The 21,076-nt window shown below is 46.0% G+C and overlaps 1 protein-coding gene across 1 annotated transcript in view; it reads right to left on the reverse strand.

Moving 5' to 3' along the window:
* TDRD5 (tudor domain containing 5) overlaps window positions 1-21,076 on the reverse strand; it is a 158,198-nt gene that overhangs the window by 24,707 nt on the left and 112,415 nt on the right. The window contains exons 12-14 of the mRNA XM_030208004.1: window positions 16,690-16,756; window positions 2,852-3,052; window positions 2,261-2,440 (exon numbers count right to left, since the gene is read on the reverse strand). Coding sequence (XP_030063864.1) covers window positions 2,261-2,440; window positions 2,852-3,052; window positions 16,690-16,756 — 448 coding nt within the window. The remainder of the gene's footprint in view (window positions 1-2,260; window positions 2,441-2,851; window positions 3,053-16,689; window positions 16,757-21,076) is intronic.

A 21,076-nucleotide genomic window follows, 5' to 3' on the forward strand; every position in this document is an offset into this window, starting at 1 on the left:
AACTCTCTTGTGCTGACTCAGTCTTAAATAGCCAGACATATGATTTTATTACCCCTTGACTGGGCAGACAACTAGGATCACATTAGCCTAAAGGAAGAAAGCCTGAAGCTGTCAATGAGAGATCCAGGATAACAAATTTGGACTTGGAGGAAATGTCCTTCTGTGTCCATGTAGGGAACTAAGAAAAGATCTGCCACTCCACATGGGAACTCCCAAGAACTGTAAGGCACAATCTTTTTTTTTTTTTTTGAGTCCAAAACATGCTTCCTTGAAGGAACACAGCAGTTTGCCACAAACAGGAGGCCACCCCAGTCAAAACCTTTCTGTCCAGGACTACCTTCCTGAGGTGGGAGCTGACAGAATAATATTGCTCTTGGCCTCCAAGTTTGGACCAACAATGATGCGGCACATTAGGTACTGAAATAAATGAAACGTAATTATAATTTAGCAAGAACTTGAACTCCATGGGCATCCACAAGCAAATTTGTGGGTTATTTCTTTTAAATAGCTATCTAAATTACCAGTCTTATGGATACACATGGCTTAATGGTACAAAGTCAACATGGATTTATCAAATGGGAAGTCTCACCTTTTTAATCTGTTGTATTTTTAATTAATGTATTAATAAACATGTCAAAAAAGGTGAGCAGATCAACATCTAAAATTTCCGAAGCCATTTGATGAGGTTGTATACCCCCAAACCTTCCATTCTCTGAGGACGGGAAAGGATGTTCAGGTGCCCCTGTTCCTACCTGCTATGTCTCTTGTGTTTCTCAGTCTGTTTCTAGCCAATTTCTTCTTGCTGTCTTGAGAGCTCTTTTAAGACCTCTGGGAGGGGGTCTGCTCGTTACTTCAGAGTCTGCAGGTACTTCAGGACAGCATGTTGGAGAAAGTAGCTATGGAGATCATGAGAGCCTTCATCTTCCTCCCTTTGTTCTCTGTGGGTTTTTTTAAATAATTTTTTTTTTTGCGAGCACAAGACAGCAAATGCAACCGGTTTTGCTGCTCATTTAGGGGCCCTTTTACAGAGCGGTGGTAAGCCCAAAACGGGCTTACTACTTGCTCTTCCGGGACTACCGCCAGCCCAACGCAGCTACCAGCAGTAGTCCTACCCTAAGCGCATGCCATTTCCAGGGAAAAAGAAAACCCCCGGAAATGGCTTGCGTGATGGTAACCTGGCAGTAATCGGGCATCGCCACACGCTACCCGGTTACTGTCGTGAACCCTTATCGCCACCTCAATGGGTGGCAGTAAGGGCTCCCTGTCGCATGGCCACATGGTACGAGTTCTCTTACCACATGGCCATGTGTGTCTGGGGGCTTTTTACCCGCTGCGGTACAAAGGGCCCTGGTGCAGGGGAAAAAACAGCCCCCGCTGCTAGCACAGGGCCCCTTTTCTTGCAGCTTGGTAAAAGGACCCCTCAGTGACAGAAGGTTGATGCCATTGCTATGGGAATCCCCACACATGCTGGGAAGCCTTTAAAAGTTTCCTAAGCATAAGGAGAGCAACTGCCCAGCCATGGCTGTCTAGAGGGATGTCACCATAAAGCGTACAGGCATTTCTCTGCTTATCAGTGAAGAAAATTCCCAGTTCAATCTGAGTTTCCTTCCATTCAAACACAGCAGAGATTTCAGGCAACCTTAGTTCACAACTCTCCATTATTTCAGGCCTGTGTAGGCTAGAGTCTTGAGGATGCTTGTTCCATATAAAACATCATTGGAAAGGTCTGACGCTGTGGGCACAAAGAACTAAATGGGTTTGCAGTGATTATATGTTTTTTCTCTACTCTTAGAAACAAGTTTCTAAGTTTTATTTAAAATTTACTATCCTACCCTATGGAAAAAACCTTCTGAGCAGTTTACATTCTAAAAACCTCACCTATTTATTCCCTTACCCTTAATTGTTTTGTCTGTTTACCTGTCTTATCTAGATTGTAAGCTCTTTGAGCAGGGACTGTCTTTTTGTGTATGGTGTACAGCGCTGCCTATGCCTTGTAGCGCTATAAAAATTATAAATAGTAGTAGTAAAAACATGAAATACAAAGTGAAGTATCAAAACACAAACATGAAAAGAAAAGGTGGGGGGGGGGGGGGGGGGGGGGGGTAATCTACAAAATCTGAGAGGACAGAAGGAAGGGATGAAACCATTAGGTGTACCTTCAGCCCATTCACAACATCCCCGCTAATTTGCAGATAGAAAAAAAAAAAACTGGGATCTAGTAGAAAGCATCATTAAATAAAAAAGTGATTACTTCTCCTACCTGAGCCTCTGTTTTTCCTTTGCCAAGTTCCGTGTTCAGTGTCCTTTGCACTTTGGGGTTGCTTTCCTTGGGGCTCGAATTTGATGGAGAAAGGACTACTTCTGAAATGTGCTCCTCCTCTACCGGCTGATCTGGAGCAGGTTTCAAGTAGAGGGCAGAAGGATTTAGCTCTCGAAATGCCTGTTAACAGATAGCATGCAATTTTAATGACCTATAATTCATTAAGTACTAAAATATTGAGCTCATTCTGAAAACACCTTATCAAGAAGACATACCTTTTCAAACTTAGTTAAAAGCACAATAAGTTAGTTAGGTTATCACTTGCAACTTGTTTAACCAGGACTTCTACAAATCCAAATGGACTAACATGGCAACTACAGTGGTTCATTGACCAACCTTCTAAAAGCTGCACAGGTTCATCAGAAGGTGCTAGACATTTCCTTTCTTAAGGCCTCATGCAGTCTTTACCCCTGAGCAGTAGAGTGGCTTCAGAGTGTGTAGACACATGTCAGTCTTATTCCTAAAGTATTCTGTATTCCCTCTATAATGGACAAAATACGTTTTCTGTATTCAAGTAGCACCTTTCCTCACCCTGAATGAGAAGTGGTCAGTTTGCTTGATAGCATAATTTTTAGCCTTCAGGGCACGATGCAGGTAGATGTCTTCACCTGTAGATGTGTCACACAAGAAGAGGTAAAGAACATGGTCTATGTACTTGTACAAAATGCCCACTAGTGGTCTCACAACGCATAACTTTCTGAATAGTTTGATGGCGTCGACAGTCCAACGTGCCTAGAATGACAGAGGAGAAAAAAAAGTAAGGGAACAACCAACATTACTCTGCTCCTCTTGACACTCCATAAGAAAGGGAAGGATGCAGGGGAAGAAGTATCTGTGCTCTGCTCAGCGTTCTCCTGGAAATATATTTTTTTTAATATATACATTACGGAAGAGGTTAATGTGGTAGTCTAGTCTCAAAATGTAACACTATAAAACAGACTGGAGTGAAGTACCTAGGAAAGGCGTTTCTAAATATTCTGGTGATTTCTTTTTTAGTTTAATTTCGATTTTTCCATCTTGGATCATTTACTAAAATAGTGGTCGATAGTTAAGTAACTTATGTAAAGATTATGTATTTTTCCTATTATTATAATCAAGCACCATAAACACCCCAGATTACACCCTCCCGGTCTCAGTCTGAAAATTCTGGGAGTCATAATCGACCGAAATCTAACACTCGAAGACCATGTGAAAAATACTGCAAAGAAAATGTTCTACTCAATGTGGAAACTTAAAAGGATCAAACCTTTCTTCCCAAGGGAAATATTCCGTAGCCTGGTACAATCGATGTTGCTAAATCATCTAGATTATTGCAATGCCATATATGCCGGATGCAAAGAATAAGTCATTAAGAAGCTTCAGACAGCTCAAAACACAGCAGCCAGACTCATATTTGGGAAAGCGAAATACGAAAGCGCCAAACCCCTAAGAGAAAAGCTACACTGGCTCCCTTTAAAAGAACGAATTGCGTTCAAAGTTTGCACCCTGGTCCACAAGATCCTTCACGGGGAAGCTCCAACCTATATGTCAGACCTCGTAGACTTGCCTACTAGGAATGCAAAAAGATCATCTCGAACGTTCCTCAATCTCCACTACCCCAGTTGCAAAGGACTGAAATATAAATCCACATACACATCCAGCTTCTCCTGCGTATGCACGCAACTGTGGAGCGCATTACCGAAGGCCATAAAATCAATACATGACCTAACAATCTTCCGTAGACTACTGAAAACGAACCTGTTCAAGAAGGCTTACCATAATGTTCCATCTTATATACAAAATAAATAGACTTTACATGAGCTAGACAAAACCGAAATCTTGTCACTTGACTGTTTTAACTTCACTGCTATTAAAGAAAGCTACACAATACGCAATACCAATCTATTTCCTAAAGTGAAGATGACATCTCTATAGTCGACAACCTAACTTATGCTACAACTCATTTTATCACTTAGAAACCTCTATGCAATGCCATAATGCATTCCTCTGTACCATGTATGTATGAACCTTGATGCAAAATCATTTGTATGCAATACCACAATGTATTCCTCTTTACCATGTATGTATACAACTAAATGTATTACCATTTGAAATTCTGTACCCGGAAATGGCGATCGCCATCACGGCATAATGTAAGCCACATTGAGCCTGCAAATAGGTGGGAAAATGTGGGATACAAATGCTACAAATAAATAAATAAATTATTTAGTTTTTCAAATTGTGTATCATCATTCATAAATGTATGTTATGATTGTTAAAAGATTAATAAAGAAATATACCAAATATATATATACATTACCTAAAACATGGAATAGATAACCTTAGCATCTTTAACAAAGTCCTTTATTTGTAGAATTTTAAAGCAGCTCTTTAAAGCAGCCCCTAAACTAAGCACATTGAAAGTGTCCACTATACTGGGCTCATAGTGCTATGCTTAGCATTCTGTTTATTCTTCTAAGGGTATATACCAACTGTGCTACAAGACAGCAGAATATACCAAGGGGAACTCAAAAAATACAGTCCATTCTCAGTATTCGCAAATGTATGGTACATATGGGAAATAGGGGTAAGGTTCAAGCAATACCAATTTTTCCTCAAAACCGTGAAAAGTGAATACATATCCCCATAGAAAATACAGGGTTTGGTTCCTGCACTGGACAACACAAAAAACAGAGAAACAGTGTTGCAAAAAAAAAAAAAAAAATGTATTTGCTGAACCACTTAAAGTACTGTAGTAACACATTCAAAGAAAAGAACCACTTTGTCACGAAACGCCTAGCCTCCTGCCTGTGGTTACCCTACAACCGCTTACAGGGTCTATCCCCAGCACAGCTGAGGTCCACCTGTACCTGTCGCTTATGCTCTATACTAGCACCCTCTCCACTAACTGGGTCACATCCGCCTCTGGTGAGTCTCTCACTCTCAAATTATTCCCAGTGATTTCTAGATTAGTGGAGTCACACTCCCAATGTTCCCACAGTTCCCAGAAAACACTCACAGACCCAACACACAAACCATCAAATATGCAATAGGTACACAATAACAGGTAACTGAAAAATGGATCAATTAGAAAACTAAACACATTTGTTTACTTTTTAAAAAGTATCTGGGAAGATCAGGACATAGAATTGTTCACTGAGCCTCAGCAAAGAGATCCTGCTCTCTTTCCTTCCTGGCTAGGACTTAACTCAAAACCAGTAACTGCTAGTTAGCTTCAAACTCCAGGCCAATCAAAGCATAGAACACAACATTTCAAAACTATACTGCATCTTGCTTCATGTTTGTGTTAAACTAAAGAACATTCATTGTCTGTAACAGCTTACAGCATAGAAACACCACCTACTGGCCACTAGAAGAAATACACTTCAAGAATTAAGGCAGGAAAACATCCAATACATTTTATAGGCTTAAAACACAGTTTCTTCACACACTTACAGTACTGTTGTAACACTCTCAAATTAAAGAAAATATGTACACTATTGCAGAACAGTAAGCAAGTACTGTACCATGGTTTTGCTTCCATACTTTTTTATTTGCTGAACCACTTAAAGTATGTACTGTAGTAACATTCTTAAAGAAATTGCACAGAACAGTGCTGGGAAATAAATACCTGAACCCTACCATGGTTGTGCCATCATGTTTTACAGTCCTTGCAGTTAGTAACACACTTTTCTTAAAGTGCTTGATAAACACTGCTGCATAAGAAGAAGGCTACAGAAATGGTATTGTACCATTTGAAAACAGTGCTTGAAAAAAAGTTTTACACAACAGTAATAATGTGCTGTACTATACTGGTTTTGACAACATTGAACCACAACATTATGAAAACAGTGTTTGAAAACTACAGATCTGCTTGTGAGGGGGGCAGGGACAAAGAGATTTGCTCCTCTTGCACAGATGGAGACGATGAGGGCATCAAATCAGGAAGGCTGACCTCTGGAGAGCAATAGCCTTGCAGAATGATAGTAGATGATGAAGACGGCAACCATGGGGGGCCAACTTCTGCCTGATCTACCTCAGGTGTATGGGTCTCGTGCCTCACAGCTTTGTCTGCTTGGCTTTCCTTCTAAGTCCTTAAATGTTTCATTGTAAGGGGCACAATGCAGAGTTTGCGAGATGCTTACATTTTAGACTGTGCTCCAGCATAGGATCACATTCTTCCAGGTCACTGAACATTCTTTTCCAGTGTTGAAATCCACTCTGCTATTTTAGCAGTTGTGAGAGGCACAATTTTTGGAGTCTCGGCTGTCTATCTGTTATCATCACTGCCCCTGAGGCTGTTGAAGCATCTTGACCAGGACTTCATTGCTGGGCTCTATTGCAGTCTCTGCCAAAGTTCCTCAACATCTTCTAGTATCACGTTCTCAAGCTTTCTTTAGGGATTTGTCACACAAAGCGCATGATGTTTTCCACATTTCTACTCATATGTTCTGCTACACCTTTAAATCCCTCGAAGTTCGTTATGCAGACTGGCCACGTTTTTTTCCACTAATTGTTTATAGTAGCCTGTGTGATGCCATCACAACATAGTCAATTACTTTGCGTAATGACACTGTCTTCCAGTAGTCCAGCATGGTGGTTTTCTCATTGGCATCTAGAGCTTCACAGGTCTTTATGTAAAGCTCCCACATGTAGTGGAACTTGAAAGCTTTTATTATTCCCTGATTGAGGGGCTGGATGATGGACGTGTTTGAGGGAAATGAAGAGAACCTAATGTCGGGGTGTGCATTGTCAGGGTCTGAACTAGTATGTACTGGTGCATTATCCAAAATCAGCGAAGTTCTTACAGTGGAGATACGTTCAATTTCTGGAACAAAACAGTTGTTGAACCAATCCTAGAATAACTCGGACGTCATCCAAGCTTTGTGGGTCCATCTCCAATGGACTGGCATGCAGTTCAGGTTCTTTCCTTTAAAAGCACGAGGATTTTGGGCTCTGTACACCATAGAAGGCTTGCATTTGAATCACCCTTGGCACTGGTGCACAGTAATAGGGTGGTGCAATCTTTAAATGCCTTAAAACCAGGGACTTTGGCTGTCATTTTCGTTATATATGTCCATTTGCCAGCTTGTTTGTAGAACAAGCCAGTCTCATCAATATTGAGGACCTGCTCTGGCACATAACCCTTTTCTTCTATCACACTTAGTAGGCATTTTTTAAAATTCTATGGCAGATTCATTGTCAGCTGAACCTGCCTCGCCACAAAAGGTTTACATTTTTAAGCGCATATCACCTTTTAAAACGAGCAAGCCAGACAAAATTAACAGAAAAGGGTTTCACATTTTCCTGGCCCCAAGTGACATGTTTATAAATCTGTTTAGCTTTCATACTCACAGCAATGCTGTCCACAGTGCTTTTTTTCCTTCAACCATTTGAATTATCCACAAATGCAACCGCTTTTCCATCTTTTCCGTTGACTCATCACATACCACAGATGTTGTTTTGGAACTTTCTGGTTCTGCTTCATGAAAAGACTGTCAAATCTCTTCCTCTTTTTGGCAGATGGACTAGACTGTTGATTAATTAACCTTAAACTCGCAGCCAACAGCAGAAACAGACATGCCAGAAGATGGCCGACAGGTAAGGAGCCCGAAACGAGCTCCGAAGTCCGAGGAAATAGATAGACCTAGCCGGACTGACCTAAACCACCCTGGACCATCCATGACTGGACCAGACCGGACCGAATCGATGCAGACTCGAAACCGACTGGTGGAATATCAGTGGAGCGAGAAGACCTCACTAAGTGCTGGCGAGGTTGAGAGGCCCGAGGCTGACCACGACTACAGACTGCCTCGTGGACGAAACGGACTCAAATTCGGAACCGGCTCATGAAAAGGTGCAGATGGATCGAGAGAGCACTGCAGCGCTCCGGGACAGGCGAGCGATCCGAGTTTGATAGCAGATTGATCGCGGATGCGGACCACCTCGAGGCCACGACCAGAGAGTTGATGGACCGAGAAAGCGTCGACAGACTCCAGCGCGGGTGAGAGTTGAGGCTGGTCACGACTATAGACCGCCAGGTGAACACGACGTACCCCCGACCAAGTTGGAGTCCAGCTGCGCCGAGGTCACCCGACCTTGTTGGCTTCGCTGACCAACAGCACTCACGAGAGGCCGCCACGAGACTAGACCGAGACTGGCGAGTTGGCGGAAGCCTCAGAGGCACGACCCCCAGATCAACAATAACGCCCAGGGTAAGAACCCACAAGAACGTGACCTGTTTGAACGGTGGAGCATGAAGCTAGACCCGGTGAGTCGACTTTCCAACCAGATCCAGTCAAACCCAAAGACCCGATGAGAGCTGCTGCTGGTAGGTCACATGCAACTCCGCCTGCTTGCTTATTTGCTTTCCTTTGTTCTGTCTTGCTTTACGTGCAAGGGAGCCGACAAACACACAGAATCGGAGACCTGATGAAAGCTGCTATCATCACGCTGCCTGAGATTCTGCTACTTGCTTAATTTGCTTCACTCGCCTTGCTTCGTTTCGCACACACTGAAGAGGATAGCTACACAGACCCGATGACCTGATGGGAGCTGCCACCTTTAAGATGCCTGCGACTCTATTTGCTTGTTTGCATTGCTTTGCTTTGTCCTGTTCCATTTATGTGCATCGTTTTACCTTATTTTATCTTATTTTGCTACCGCTAAGCTACCTGTGATTTTAATTGGCTGCTTTGTCTCGTTTACCTTCATCTTATTTTGCTAAAAACGAACTAGATAGGCTGCATATGATTCTACTTGCCTGCTTTGTTTTGTAGTTCTGCCGCCCGATAGAACTGCAACACGAATTATAGACGCAATCCATGCCCTATCTGCTAAGATCGTTCTGTAAGCACTAACTTATCTTATTGAATATGCTTAAATAATAATATTACTAATGCAAATACTGACTGATAAGTCTGCTTAACATAGATACTGCTTAAAACTACAGATAAGCATTATTGATTAGTTACTGATGCTTGATGTTAACATTGCTTAATACTGATACTGCGTTACGTTCATACATAATTTCAAGCACCACGAACCATAGCCAACATGAACACCAGCAAATTGCTCATGACAATCTATTTCCTTCCCCTAATCTACCACGCATGGACCACCAACAACATAAACAACAATCTACCCACAATACACAAACCCTACAGACAATCTATTTACTACTCATCAGACCAAAAGAACAACAATCAACTAAAAGGAAGAACAAACACACACAGACAGAACCAACAGGAAAGAAAAAAGGGAAATAACAAAACCAGACTCCAAGAAAATAGGCAATTAATAAAAATCAACACAACTACCCCCAAACTGAGCCCTACCATTCAATCCAAATGGGGTACATAAACGCCAGATCAGTAGTAAACAAAACAGAGACTATAACAGAGTGGATTACTACAGACAACCTTGACCTTCTATTCATCACTGAAACCTGGATCCATGACCTTAAAGACCCCATAATCTTAGATCTATGCCCACCAGGATATAAAATTACCCACTGGACGAGAAACGGAAAAAGAGGAGGCGGAATAGCCATAATATATAAATCCAAATTCACCATCACAACCACAGCTGAATCCATTCTTCCACAACTTGAAATCGCCTCAGTAAGAATCAATCACCCAAACTTACAGGAACACCTCAATGCAATCCTACTATACAGACCGCCAGGCAACTGGCAAGATTCACAAATACAATTTATGGACTTCATCTCGAACACCTGTGTTTCTACCTCAAACCTTATCATAATAGGAGATATCAACTTACACCTTGAAGATCTCACCCTAACGAACACCAAAGAATGCAAAGAGTTCCTACAACTATGGGATCTTCACACACCAAATACACAACCAACACACACAAAAGGACACACACTAGACATCATCACACACAAATTCGATCCAGATTCAAACCTTCTACTAACAGACACAAGGTGGACACCCGTACCGTGGTCAGACCACTATAAAGCATACATCTCCCTCCAATGGCGAAAGAAAAATACAACTAATAAACAAGAACGAAAACCCTACACCACAAGAGGAAAAATAGACCCGGTAATATTCTGGCAACAAATCTACCACGACGGATGGACAATAAAAGTGGACACAAACCAATTCCTCCTGAAATGGGACGACAGATGCAGAATAATACTAGATGACATTGCCCCAACTCAAATCAGAACCTCATATAGGAAGAACTCAACTCCATGGTTCACCGAAGAATTGAAAAAATTCAAAACACAAGTTAGAAGGTTAGAACGCGGATGGAATAAAAAGAAGGATGACCCAACACTTAATGCCTGGAAGCAACTCCAACGAAAATATAAATATACCATAAGGCAAACTAAAAGACTATTTTATAAAAACAAAATCAGACCGAACTACAAAAACACACACGAACACTTCCAACTTGTGAACAAATTACTAGATACCACACCAATCACAACCAACAATAAAGACACACCAGGAGCAGACAATCTCGCGAAATACTTTAATGAGAAAATCACACAACTGTGATTTAAAATACCAGTCAGTACCACCGATTATGCCACACTCCTTGACTGTCTAGATCCAGATCCTGGTGTACATCCAGCAGACAGAACCCGGACCAACTTCGAGATACTATCAGAGGATCTTATCTCCCAAACGCTCAAAAGATTTGGCAAATCTCATTGCAAATTAGATATATGCCCAAACAATCTCATGATATCTGCCCCTCAACAATTCATAATAGACCTCACGAATCACGTAAATTATATGTTACAAACTGGACGCTTTCCGAAGGAAAAAGGAAACATTCTACTTACTCCTATACCCAAAGAAGAATGCCAGTGAAATAACCAATTACAGACCAGTAGCATCCATACCCTTAATAACCAAACTGACTGAAGGGATGGTAACCAAACAACTCACAAATTATTTAGACAAATTCTCAATACTACATGATTCCCAGTCAGGATTTCGGTCTAACCACAGTACGGAAACAGTACTAGTTACTCTCATGAATAAATTTAAACAAATGACTGCAACTGGCAAGAACATATTACTGCTATAATTCGACATGTCAAGCGCATTCGATATGATCATGGAATACTATTACATATCCTCGAATACTTCGGAATCGGAGGAAATGTTCTCAATTGGTTCAAACGTTTCCTAACCACACGATCATATCAAGTAACATCTAACTCAACTACATCAGCTACATGGATACCTGAATGTGGTGTTCCAAAAGGATCCCCCCTCTCACCGACTCTATTCAATTTAATGATGATACCATTGGCGAAACTATTATCAAATCAAAACCTTAACCCATACATATACGCAGATGACGTAAAGATCTACATTCCTTTTAAACAAGATCTAAACCAGAGCCTAAACATCATGCACACATGGGCGAACGCATTCAAGTTGAAACTCAACGCTGAAAAAACCCAATGCCTAATACTCACCTCGCAATACAACACGAACAAATTCACCACCATTGATACACCAAAACTGAATCCTCCAGTTTCGGACACCCTAAAAATTCTCGGGTTTACCATTGACCGACACCTAACACTTGAGAATCACGCAAAAAACATAACCAAGAAGATGTTCTACTCAATGTGGAAACTAAAAAGAGTAAGACCTTTTTTCCCAAGAACCGTCTTCCACAACCTGGTACAATCAATGGTACTCAGTCATTTAGACTACTGCAATGCACTATACGCTGGATGCAAAGAACAAATAATCAAGAAACTTCAAACAGCCCAGAATATTGCAGCTAGACTAATATTCGGTAAAACAAAATATGAAAGTGCCAAACCTCTACGAGAAAAACTGCATTGGCTCCCACTCAAAGAACGTATCACGTTCAAAATCTGCACCTTAGTTCACAAAATCATTCACGGAGAAGCACCAGCCTACATGTCAGATATGATAGACTTACCACCTAGGAATGCTAAAAAATCCCGTACATTCCTCAATCTTCACTTCCCAAATTGTAAAGGTCTTAAATACAAACTAATACATGCGTCAACCTTCTCCTACCTGAGCACACAATTCTGGAATGCGTTGCCGCGAAACCTAAAAACGACCTACGATCAAGTTAACTTCCGAAGTCTACTGAAGACCCATCTCACATATCCAGAAAGGCCCCTACAATATTTGTCAAACTACTATCATCCTTTTACTCATTATCATGTCACCCAAAACCTTTTGCTATTACTAAATGTACACTTCCCTATAATTCTTATATTTCTCTTAAATATCTTTTAATATGTTTACTTGTTATGATACTACCATGTTATTTCATTATCATGTACCCAAAACACTTCTGCGAATACTAAATGTATACTTCCTCATGTATTCCCACTATTCATGATGTATTGTAAGCCACATTGAGCCTACAAAGAGGTGGGAAAATGTGGGATATAAATGCAACAAATAAAAGCTTATCAAACACGCCTATTTTATCACTAAGTCTTATGTGTCTTTCTCTCACGATTGGTACAATCAACTTGTGACTCACCCCCTGAATGCTTGGTGACCATTTCTAGCAATGTTTCATATAGTATAGTACTGTACCTTTTCTGTACCCTTCTGGATATGAAACAAGCAAGCTGTATTGTTTTAGTCAGTGAAAAGTCTCTGTGCTCCTTGGGGCAAGTCCCTTTTCTCACTGAGACTCCACTGTTCAGATGGAAACAGTTGTACTGTATATTTATTCCATTTTGCAAGTAGTTTTTGGAGGCAATGAGGAAAAGCATTTACTGTACTGTATGTATCCCTCTTGGCTGCTCTAGGACACTTGGTGGTAGTTATCAGAATCAAACGCCAAAAATGCAAAAGCGCATGTCAGTGAACACAATACCATAAATGGTGGTCACTATTTGCATTTCGGTGGATAAGCGAATAGCAAATGCCGAACGCATAAATAACAAGAACAGACTGTAGACATCTTCTACAGCAAACATTTCAAGATTCTACGGTGAGAGTTTACAAATCACATTTTCATAAAGTTACATATATTTACATATTAAATTATGCAATTAAAAACACTAAAAAATGCAATGGTGATATGTGGGGCAAAATATTGGGGGGGCTCATCCCATACCACTGCCTATAGTGACTGAACTGGGAAGGGGGATCTAAGACAGCATAGAGCCAGCACAGCTGGCAAAAGAGCAGCAATGCAGTGGCAGGCCTTTAAGTACCTGGATGTGCTTAAAGCCACCTACATCCCACCCCTTTTGACAAAAGTTTGTGTCAGAAGGGACAGGACACTGCAGGCTTGGACCAGCACAGGACTGAGAAAACCCATGCTGCATTTCCTGTCTAGGCTCAGGACAAACGTAGGGTGGGGCAGTAGAAAGGGAAGAGGATTGGGGGGGGGGGGTGAGGAGAGATGCTGGACATAGCAGGGAAGGGAAAGGAAGGGGACACAGTGAGGGAAGCTGGAAGGAAGAGTAGATATGGACACTTTGGGGGTAGGAAAGGAGAGATGCTGGACTACAGAGGTGGGGGTGGGTTGGAGGGGTTGGAGGAAAGGGGAGATTCTGGACTATGTGAGGTTCGCCCAAAGGTGTTCAGATACCCTTGGCCCGGCCAGTACCTTGGGTCACTGAGGGGAGGAAGGACAAACGGGAGCATCACATTGTTGCTACCTAGACCCTCATTCTCATGAAGCAAATGGCTCGATTTTGCGGCCCTTCCTGTAACCATGGAATTGTAGGACACTAGAGACCCAGGCAGTGGTGTAGCAAGGGCGGGGCGGTGGGGGCGGTCCGCCCCGGGTGTCATCGGGTGAGGGGGTGCTCCGCTCCCGCTGCTCTGCCTTTAAATTTTTTTTTTTTTCCGAAGCGCCGGAGAGTGGCAGGCAGCGCGCCTCGCGTCTGCCCTGCTAGTAAAGAAGATCTCGCTGACGACGTCGTCGTCCTTCCCACACTGAGTCCCGCCCGCCCTCGCGGTAATAGGAAGTTGCCTCAGAGGGGGGGGGGGGGGCGGGACTCAATGTGGGAAGGGCGACGACGTCAGCGAGATCTTCTTTACTAGCAGGGCAGACGCGAGGCGCGCTGCCTGCCACTTTCCGGCGCTTCGAAAATTTTTTTTTTAAAGCAGGACAGGGTAGGAGAACGGATCTCGGGTCGGGTCGGGAGGGGGGATTCAGAGGGGAGAAGGGGATTGGGGAGGGGTGGGGGCGCTTAGAGGGGATTAGGGAGGGTGGGAGAGCACCAAGGAGGGGAGAAGGGGATTGGGGAGGGGTGGGGGCGCTTAGAGGGGTACTTAAAGGGGATTAGGGAGGGTGGGGGAGCTCAGAGAGGGGAGAAGGGGATTGGGAAAGGGTGGGGGAACTCAGAGGGGTGCTTAAAGGGGGTTAGGGAGGGTGGGGGAGCTCAGAGAGGGGAGAAGGGGATTGGGGAAGGGTGGGGGAGCTCAGAGGGGTGCTTAAAGGGAATTAGGGAGGGTGGGGGAGCTCAGAGAGGGGAGAAGGGGATTGGGGAAGGGTGGGGGACCTCAGAGGGGTGGTTAAAGGGGATTAGGGAGGGTGGGAAGCTCAGAGAGGGGATTGGGGAGGGGAGGGGGACCTCAGAGGGGTGCTTAAAGGGGGTTAGGGAGGGTGGGCGAGCTCAGAGAGGGGAGAAGGGGATTGGGGGAGGGGTGGGGGACCTCAGAGGGGTGCTTAAAGGGGAGGGTGGCGAGCTCAGAGAGGGGAGAAGGGGATTGGGGAGGGGTGGGGGACCTCAGAGAGGGGAGAAGGGGATTGGGGAGGGGACCTCAGAGAGGGGAGAAGGGGATTGGGGAGGGGACCTCAGAGGGGTGCTTAAAGGGGGTTAGGGAAGGGAGAAGGGGAAGGGTGGGGGAGCTCAGAGGGGTGCTTAAAGGGGATTAGGGAGGGTGGGGAGCTCAGAGGGGTGCGTAAAGGGGATTAGGGAGGGTGGGAGAGCATCAAGGAGGGGAGAAGGGGATTGGGGAGGGGTGGGGGAGCTCAGATGGGTGCTCAGAAAGGGGAGAAGGGGATTGGGGGGGAGGGGAGTGCTCAGATGGGAGAAGGGGTCTGAAGCTGGAACTGGGGTCTGACAAGGGGGCAGGAGGGAAAATGGGCCCATGCCTGGGGCAGGTGGGAGAATGGGTCTGGGGCTGAAAGGGGGGATGCAAGGCATGTGGTGGATGAAGGGGACTGGAACTGGGGGCTGAAAAGAGGGGGCAGAGAGAGAGGGGACAGATCCTGGATGGAAGGGGGGCACGTGAGGGAGGGCAGACCCTGGACGGATGGGAGAGGGAGGGCAGACGGATTGAAGGGGCAGAGAGAAAGGGCAGATGGTGGGTGGAAGGGGAGAGAGAAAGAGGGCAGACTGGGGCAAATGGTGGATGGAAGGGGCAGAGATAGAGGGCAGATGTTGATGGAAGGAGGAGAGAGATGGCAGACTGGGGCAGATGGTGCATGGGAGGGGCAGAGAGAGAGGGCAGACACTGGATGGCAGAGAGAGAGCGAAGACAGATGCTGGATAGAAGGAAGACAGTGAAAAGATGAGGAAAGCAGAAACCAAAGACAACGAACTGTAAATATATATTTTTATTTTTTTGCTTTAGGATAAAGTAGTATTGTAGCTGTGTTAATAAATGTTTATAATAGAACATGTAAATAAGGTAATCTTTTTATTGGACTAATTTTAATACATTTTACTTTCAGAGAACAAAACCCCCTTCCTCAGGTCAGGATAGGACACTAACAGTACTATACTGAATTGACCTGAGGAAGGAGGTTTTGGCCTCTGAAAGCTAAATGTATTAGTCCAATAAAATGATATTATTTGTTTTATTTCTATTTGTTAATTTGTAAAGTGGTGATTGGTATTTGTTAGTTTTTTCAAATTTACATCTGCTGTCTTTATATTTTGCACAGTACTAGAGGACATTTTCTGTTTCTGTGGTGTTGCATTGTATGCAGAGTCTGGCATCGGGGGTTCAGTTTAATTTTTGTCTAAATAGAAAGTTTGTGATTACTTATTCTATAGTGGATTAGGGTGTATCTATTTGTGAAAAAGACATGGCTTTCGGTTGGCATTGACTGTGCAGGATCGACGATCTGTACTAATCTGTCTGTTTTCGTTTTACAATAGGTGAATTGATGTTCTAGTGCTCACTGTAGTGTTTAAGATGCATTCCTTTTCCTTGTGTGACTCATACAAATTACTGCTTATGGTATGGTAGAATTGCTCTATAGGTCCTGAGTGTTTTGTATTCTTGGTATGCCTAGTATTGGATTTCGGGGGGAGGGGGGGGGGTGTTAAAAAATGACCGGCCCCGGGTGTCAACTACCCTAGCTAAGCCACTGGACCCAGGCCCTGCAGTGTTAAACAGATCAAACACATCTATACAATTTATACAAACCTCAACTGGACGCACCCATGCCAAAGAAGAGGGAATAGCCTGTGCAGGAAGTTTTGAGTAGCAGCTTCTGTGATAAGAGAAGATAGGCAGTGTGTGGGTTTCTTTTTTTTTTTTTTTTAAGTAACTGATGTTTTACAGGAGGCATTTTTAACTGGAAGGGCAATATACACCAGTACCGGGACCAAATCATCTTCCCTGGTCACACTATTTAGACCTCTAGACCAGTGCTTCTTAAACCTCTCCTGCCTATCAGGTTTGTAGGATCAGCACAATGAATATGCATCAGATACATTTGCATATGGCCAAGATCCTTTATATTTCTCATTCCGGAAATGGCGATCGCCATTACGGCATAATGTAAGCCACGAGCCTGCAAAAAGGTGGGAAAATGTGGGATACAAATGCAACAAATAAATACATATGCAACTATATCCCATACATATTTTGGTACTCACCGACCTCCGGCGCGAGTGACCGACCCGAGGCTGATCGCGTAGCCGCGTGGTCGCGACCTGTCCCTCGCCTTGTCATCCAGCCGTCCTAGGACTCCCGCTGCCTCTATGCCGGGGCCCAAACACCCGAGGGATCCCGGACTTCAGATTCCCGCGTCGGCGTCTGCAGTGCACGCTGAGCCCGAGGTCCTGTGGGCCGCCGCTGTGCTCCCCGGCCGGAACGGCCCGGGCGCGCGTTGCGGTTCGCAGGGCCTGGACGCAGTGCACGGGCTGAGACGCTCGCTGGCTGACCGGGGCGCGGGGGACGGCAGCCGAGTTCGGGCGGCCCTTGTCTGGACAGCAGAGGAGCGTCCATCTGTGACCACCGCTGTACCCAGCGGACCTACACTGCTGGCCCCTGTGATCGGGATTCAGCAGGGCCGGTGCACAGAGCGGTGAGGACAGGAACCACAGGGTGGCATCTGTCTGGGAGGCTGATTCCCCCTGAGCTGCTGCTGCACAGTCATCGGCCGGGAATCGCGCCTCAGTGGAGGACTCCACGGGATGCTCGAGCCCAGCCAATTCTGCAACATGCCTCTGCCTGATCCGGCTTCACCCTGCGTGTTCCAGTCCACCTGATCCGGCTTCTCCCTGCGTGCTCCAGTCCGCCTGATCCGGCTTCTCCCTGCGTGTTCCAGTCCGCCTGATCCGGCTTCTCCCTGCGTGCTCCAGTCCGCCTGATCCGGCTTCTTCCTGCCTGCTCCAGTCCGCCTGATGCAGCTTCTTCCTGCGTGCTCCAGTCCGCCTGATCCAGCTTCTTCCTGCTTGCTCCAGTCCGCCTGATGCAGCTTCCTCCTGCCTGCTCCAGTCCGCCTGGTACAGCTTCTTCCTGCCTGCTCCAGTCCGCCTGATCCAGCTTCTTCCTGCTTGCTCCAGTCCGCCTGATCCAGCTTCTTCCTGCCTGCTCCAGTCCGCCTGCTCCAGCATCTCCCTGCTTACTCCAGTTCGCCTGATCCAGCTTCTTCCTGCTTGCTCCAGTCCGCCTGATCCAGCTTCCTGCTTGCTCGTTCCAGTTCACCTGATCCAGCTTGCTCCAGTCCGCCCGATCCTGCTCTCCCTGCTTGCTCCAGTCCATCTGCCTCAACCTGTTCCAGTCTACTTGATCCAGCGTGTTCCAGCCTGCCTGCTCCAGCTACTCCCTTACTCCAGGCCCTCTGCTCCAGCCAGCTTGCTCCAGTCTGCCTGATACAGCCTGTTCCAGTCCATCTGCTTCAGCTTGTCCCAGCCTGTTCCAGTCTGTCTGCATCAGCTTGTCCTAGTCCGCCAGCTCCTGCTTCAAACCACTCCAGCCTGCCACTCAACCTGCCTACTAGCCAATCACTGACTGACCACCAATCACCTGACTACCACCCACCCTGAAACCTGCCTGCCTCCCAGCCCATCTTCCTACCAGCTCATCACTCTCCTGCCCGACTGCTTACCCTCACCTGCCTGTCTCCCAGCCCACCTACCTTCCCTTTGAACACCTCAGTCACTACCCATGGCCCCCATTCACATCCTATTCCTTGCCCTGTCCCTCCCTAATCTTTTCCCCCTCTCACTGCTGTCTTCCACATGATCTCACTACCCATCCCTGTCCTCTTCCGCCCTCCCCACTACTGCAATACCCTACCTACCCCTGTCCCCCACTACCTCACCATCCCTACTGTCTTCCTCCTCCTTCCTAGCTCTCAACCTTCAACACCTCCTTCCTGCCATGATCCCCTTTCCTCCTAAGCGCATCCCGTCTTCGTCGCCTTCGTCACCCTTCCTCACCCACCCTTCTCCGCACTCTCTTGCTCCTTCTCCTGCTATCCGCGGGTGACATCAATCCCAACCCAGGTCTCCCACACCTGTCCTCGTCCTCATCTCATCTATGCAAACGTTCCCACGATATCTCCAATCTCATCCCTATTCCCCTCCTCCTCCCTCCCCTTCTCGTGCGCCCTGTGGAACGCCCACTCAATCTGCAACAAACTTCCCTTCACCCACGATCTCTTCATCTCCCATTCTCTTCATCTGCTCGCCCTAACTGACACCTGGCTCACCCCGGACAACTCTGCCTCAATCGCAGCCCTATGCCACGGAGGTTATCTTTTCTCCCATTCGCCCCGCCCAGTCGGCCGCGGTGGCGGCGTCGGATACTACTTTCGCCCTCCTGCAGCTTCCAACCTCTCCACCTACCTCAGTCTCACAGCTTCTCATCCTTTGAAGTTCACTCCATCCATCTATTCCACCCACTGCCACTCAGAGTTGCAGTCATTTACCGCCCCACTGATAAATCCCTCCCATCCTTCCTTACCGACTTCGATGCCTGGCTCTCCGTCTTTCTTGAGCCCTCATCCCCATCCCTCATTCTCGGTGACTTCAACATCCACACATAACCCTTCCGATTCATATGTTTCTCAGTTCCTCACTCTTACCTCCTCCTTCAACCTCCAACTGAGCCCCACCAGCCCTACTCACAAATCTGGCCACTGTCTTGATCTCGTCCTCTCTTCTACTTGCTCACCCTCCACTTTCTGCGTTTCACCTCTTCCTCTCTACGACCACCACCTTATCACATTCACACTTCAGCACCCTCCCCCTCAATCTCGCCCAACACTAACCACTACGTCCAGAAATCTCCAGGCTGTTGACCCCTCCACCTTATCCTCTACTATCTCTGTTCTCCTCCCTTCCATCTTGTCCTCCAAATCTGTTGACAAAGCTGTCTCCACTTACAATGCCACTCTCTCCTCTGCTCTAGACACCCTTGCACCGTCCACCTCCCGGCCCACAAGGCGTACCAATCCCCAGCCCTGGCTGACCCCTTGCACCCGATACCTTCGCTCCTGCGCCCGTTCGGCTGAACGCCTCTGGAGGAAATCTCACACCCTTACTGACTTCATTCACTTCAAATTCATGCTATCCTCCTTCCAATCCTCCCTATTCCTCGCTAAGCAGGACTATTACATCCAATTGGCTAATTCCTTCAGCTCTAACCCTCGTCGTCTCTTCACCACCCTCAACTCCCTCCTCAAAGTGCCCTCTGCTCCCACCCCCCCCCCTTCACTCTCCCCTCAATCTCTGGCCCACTACTTCCGTGACAAGGTCCAGAAGATCAACCTCTAATTCACCACTAATCCTTCTCCTCCTCTTCAGCCTGTATCTCACTCTCTCATCCAACCTACCCAAGCCTCTTTCTCCTCCTTTCCTGCTATCACCAAAGAGGAAACCGCCCATCTCCTCTCCTCCTCGAAAGCCACCACCTGTTCCTCTGACCCCATCCCCACTAACCTACTTAACACCATCACTCCTACCATCACCCCCACCATCTGTCATATCCTCAACCTCTCTCTCTCCACTGCAACTGTCCCGGACACCTTCAAGCATGCTGTGGTCACTCCACTCCTCAAAAAACCATCACTTGACCCTACCTGTCCCTCCAACTACCGCCCCATTTCTCTCCTACCCTTCCTCTCCAAGATACTTGAACGCGCCGTTCACAGCCGCTGCATTGATTTTCTCTCCTCTCATGCCATCCTCGATCCGCTTCAATCCGGCTTTCGCTCCCTACACTCAACAGAAACGGCACTATCTAAAGTCTGCAATGACCTATTCCTCGCCAAATCCAAAGGTCACTACTCCATCCTCATCCTCCTCGACCTCTCCGCCGCTTTTGACACTGTCAATCACAACCTACTTCTTGACACACTGTCCTCCCTTGGGTTCCAGGGCTCTGTCCTCTCCTGGTTCTCCTCTTATCTCTCCCATCGTACCTTTAGAGTACACTCTCATGGTTCGTCCTCCTCCCCTATCCCGCTCTCTGTTGGAGTTCCTCAGGGATCTGTCCTTGGGCCCCTTCTTTTTTCAATCTACACCTCTTCCTTAGGCTCCCTGATCTCTTCTCATGGTTTCCACTATCATCTTTATGC

The sequence above is a fragment of the Microcaecilia unicolor genome, chromosome 6 (genome assembly GCF_901765095.1).
Source record: "Microcaecilia unicolor chromosome 6, aMicUni1.1, whole genome shotgun sequence".
NCBI classification, from domain to species: Eukaryota; Metazoa; Chordata; class Amphibia; order Gymnophiona; family Siphonopidae; genus Microcaecilia; species Microcaecilia unicolor.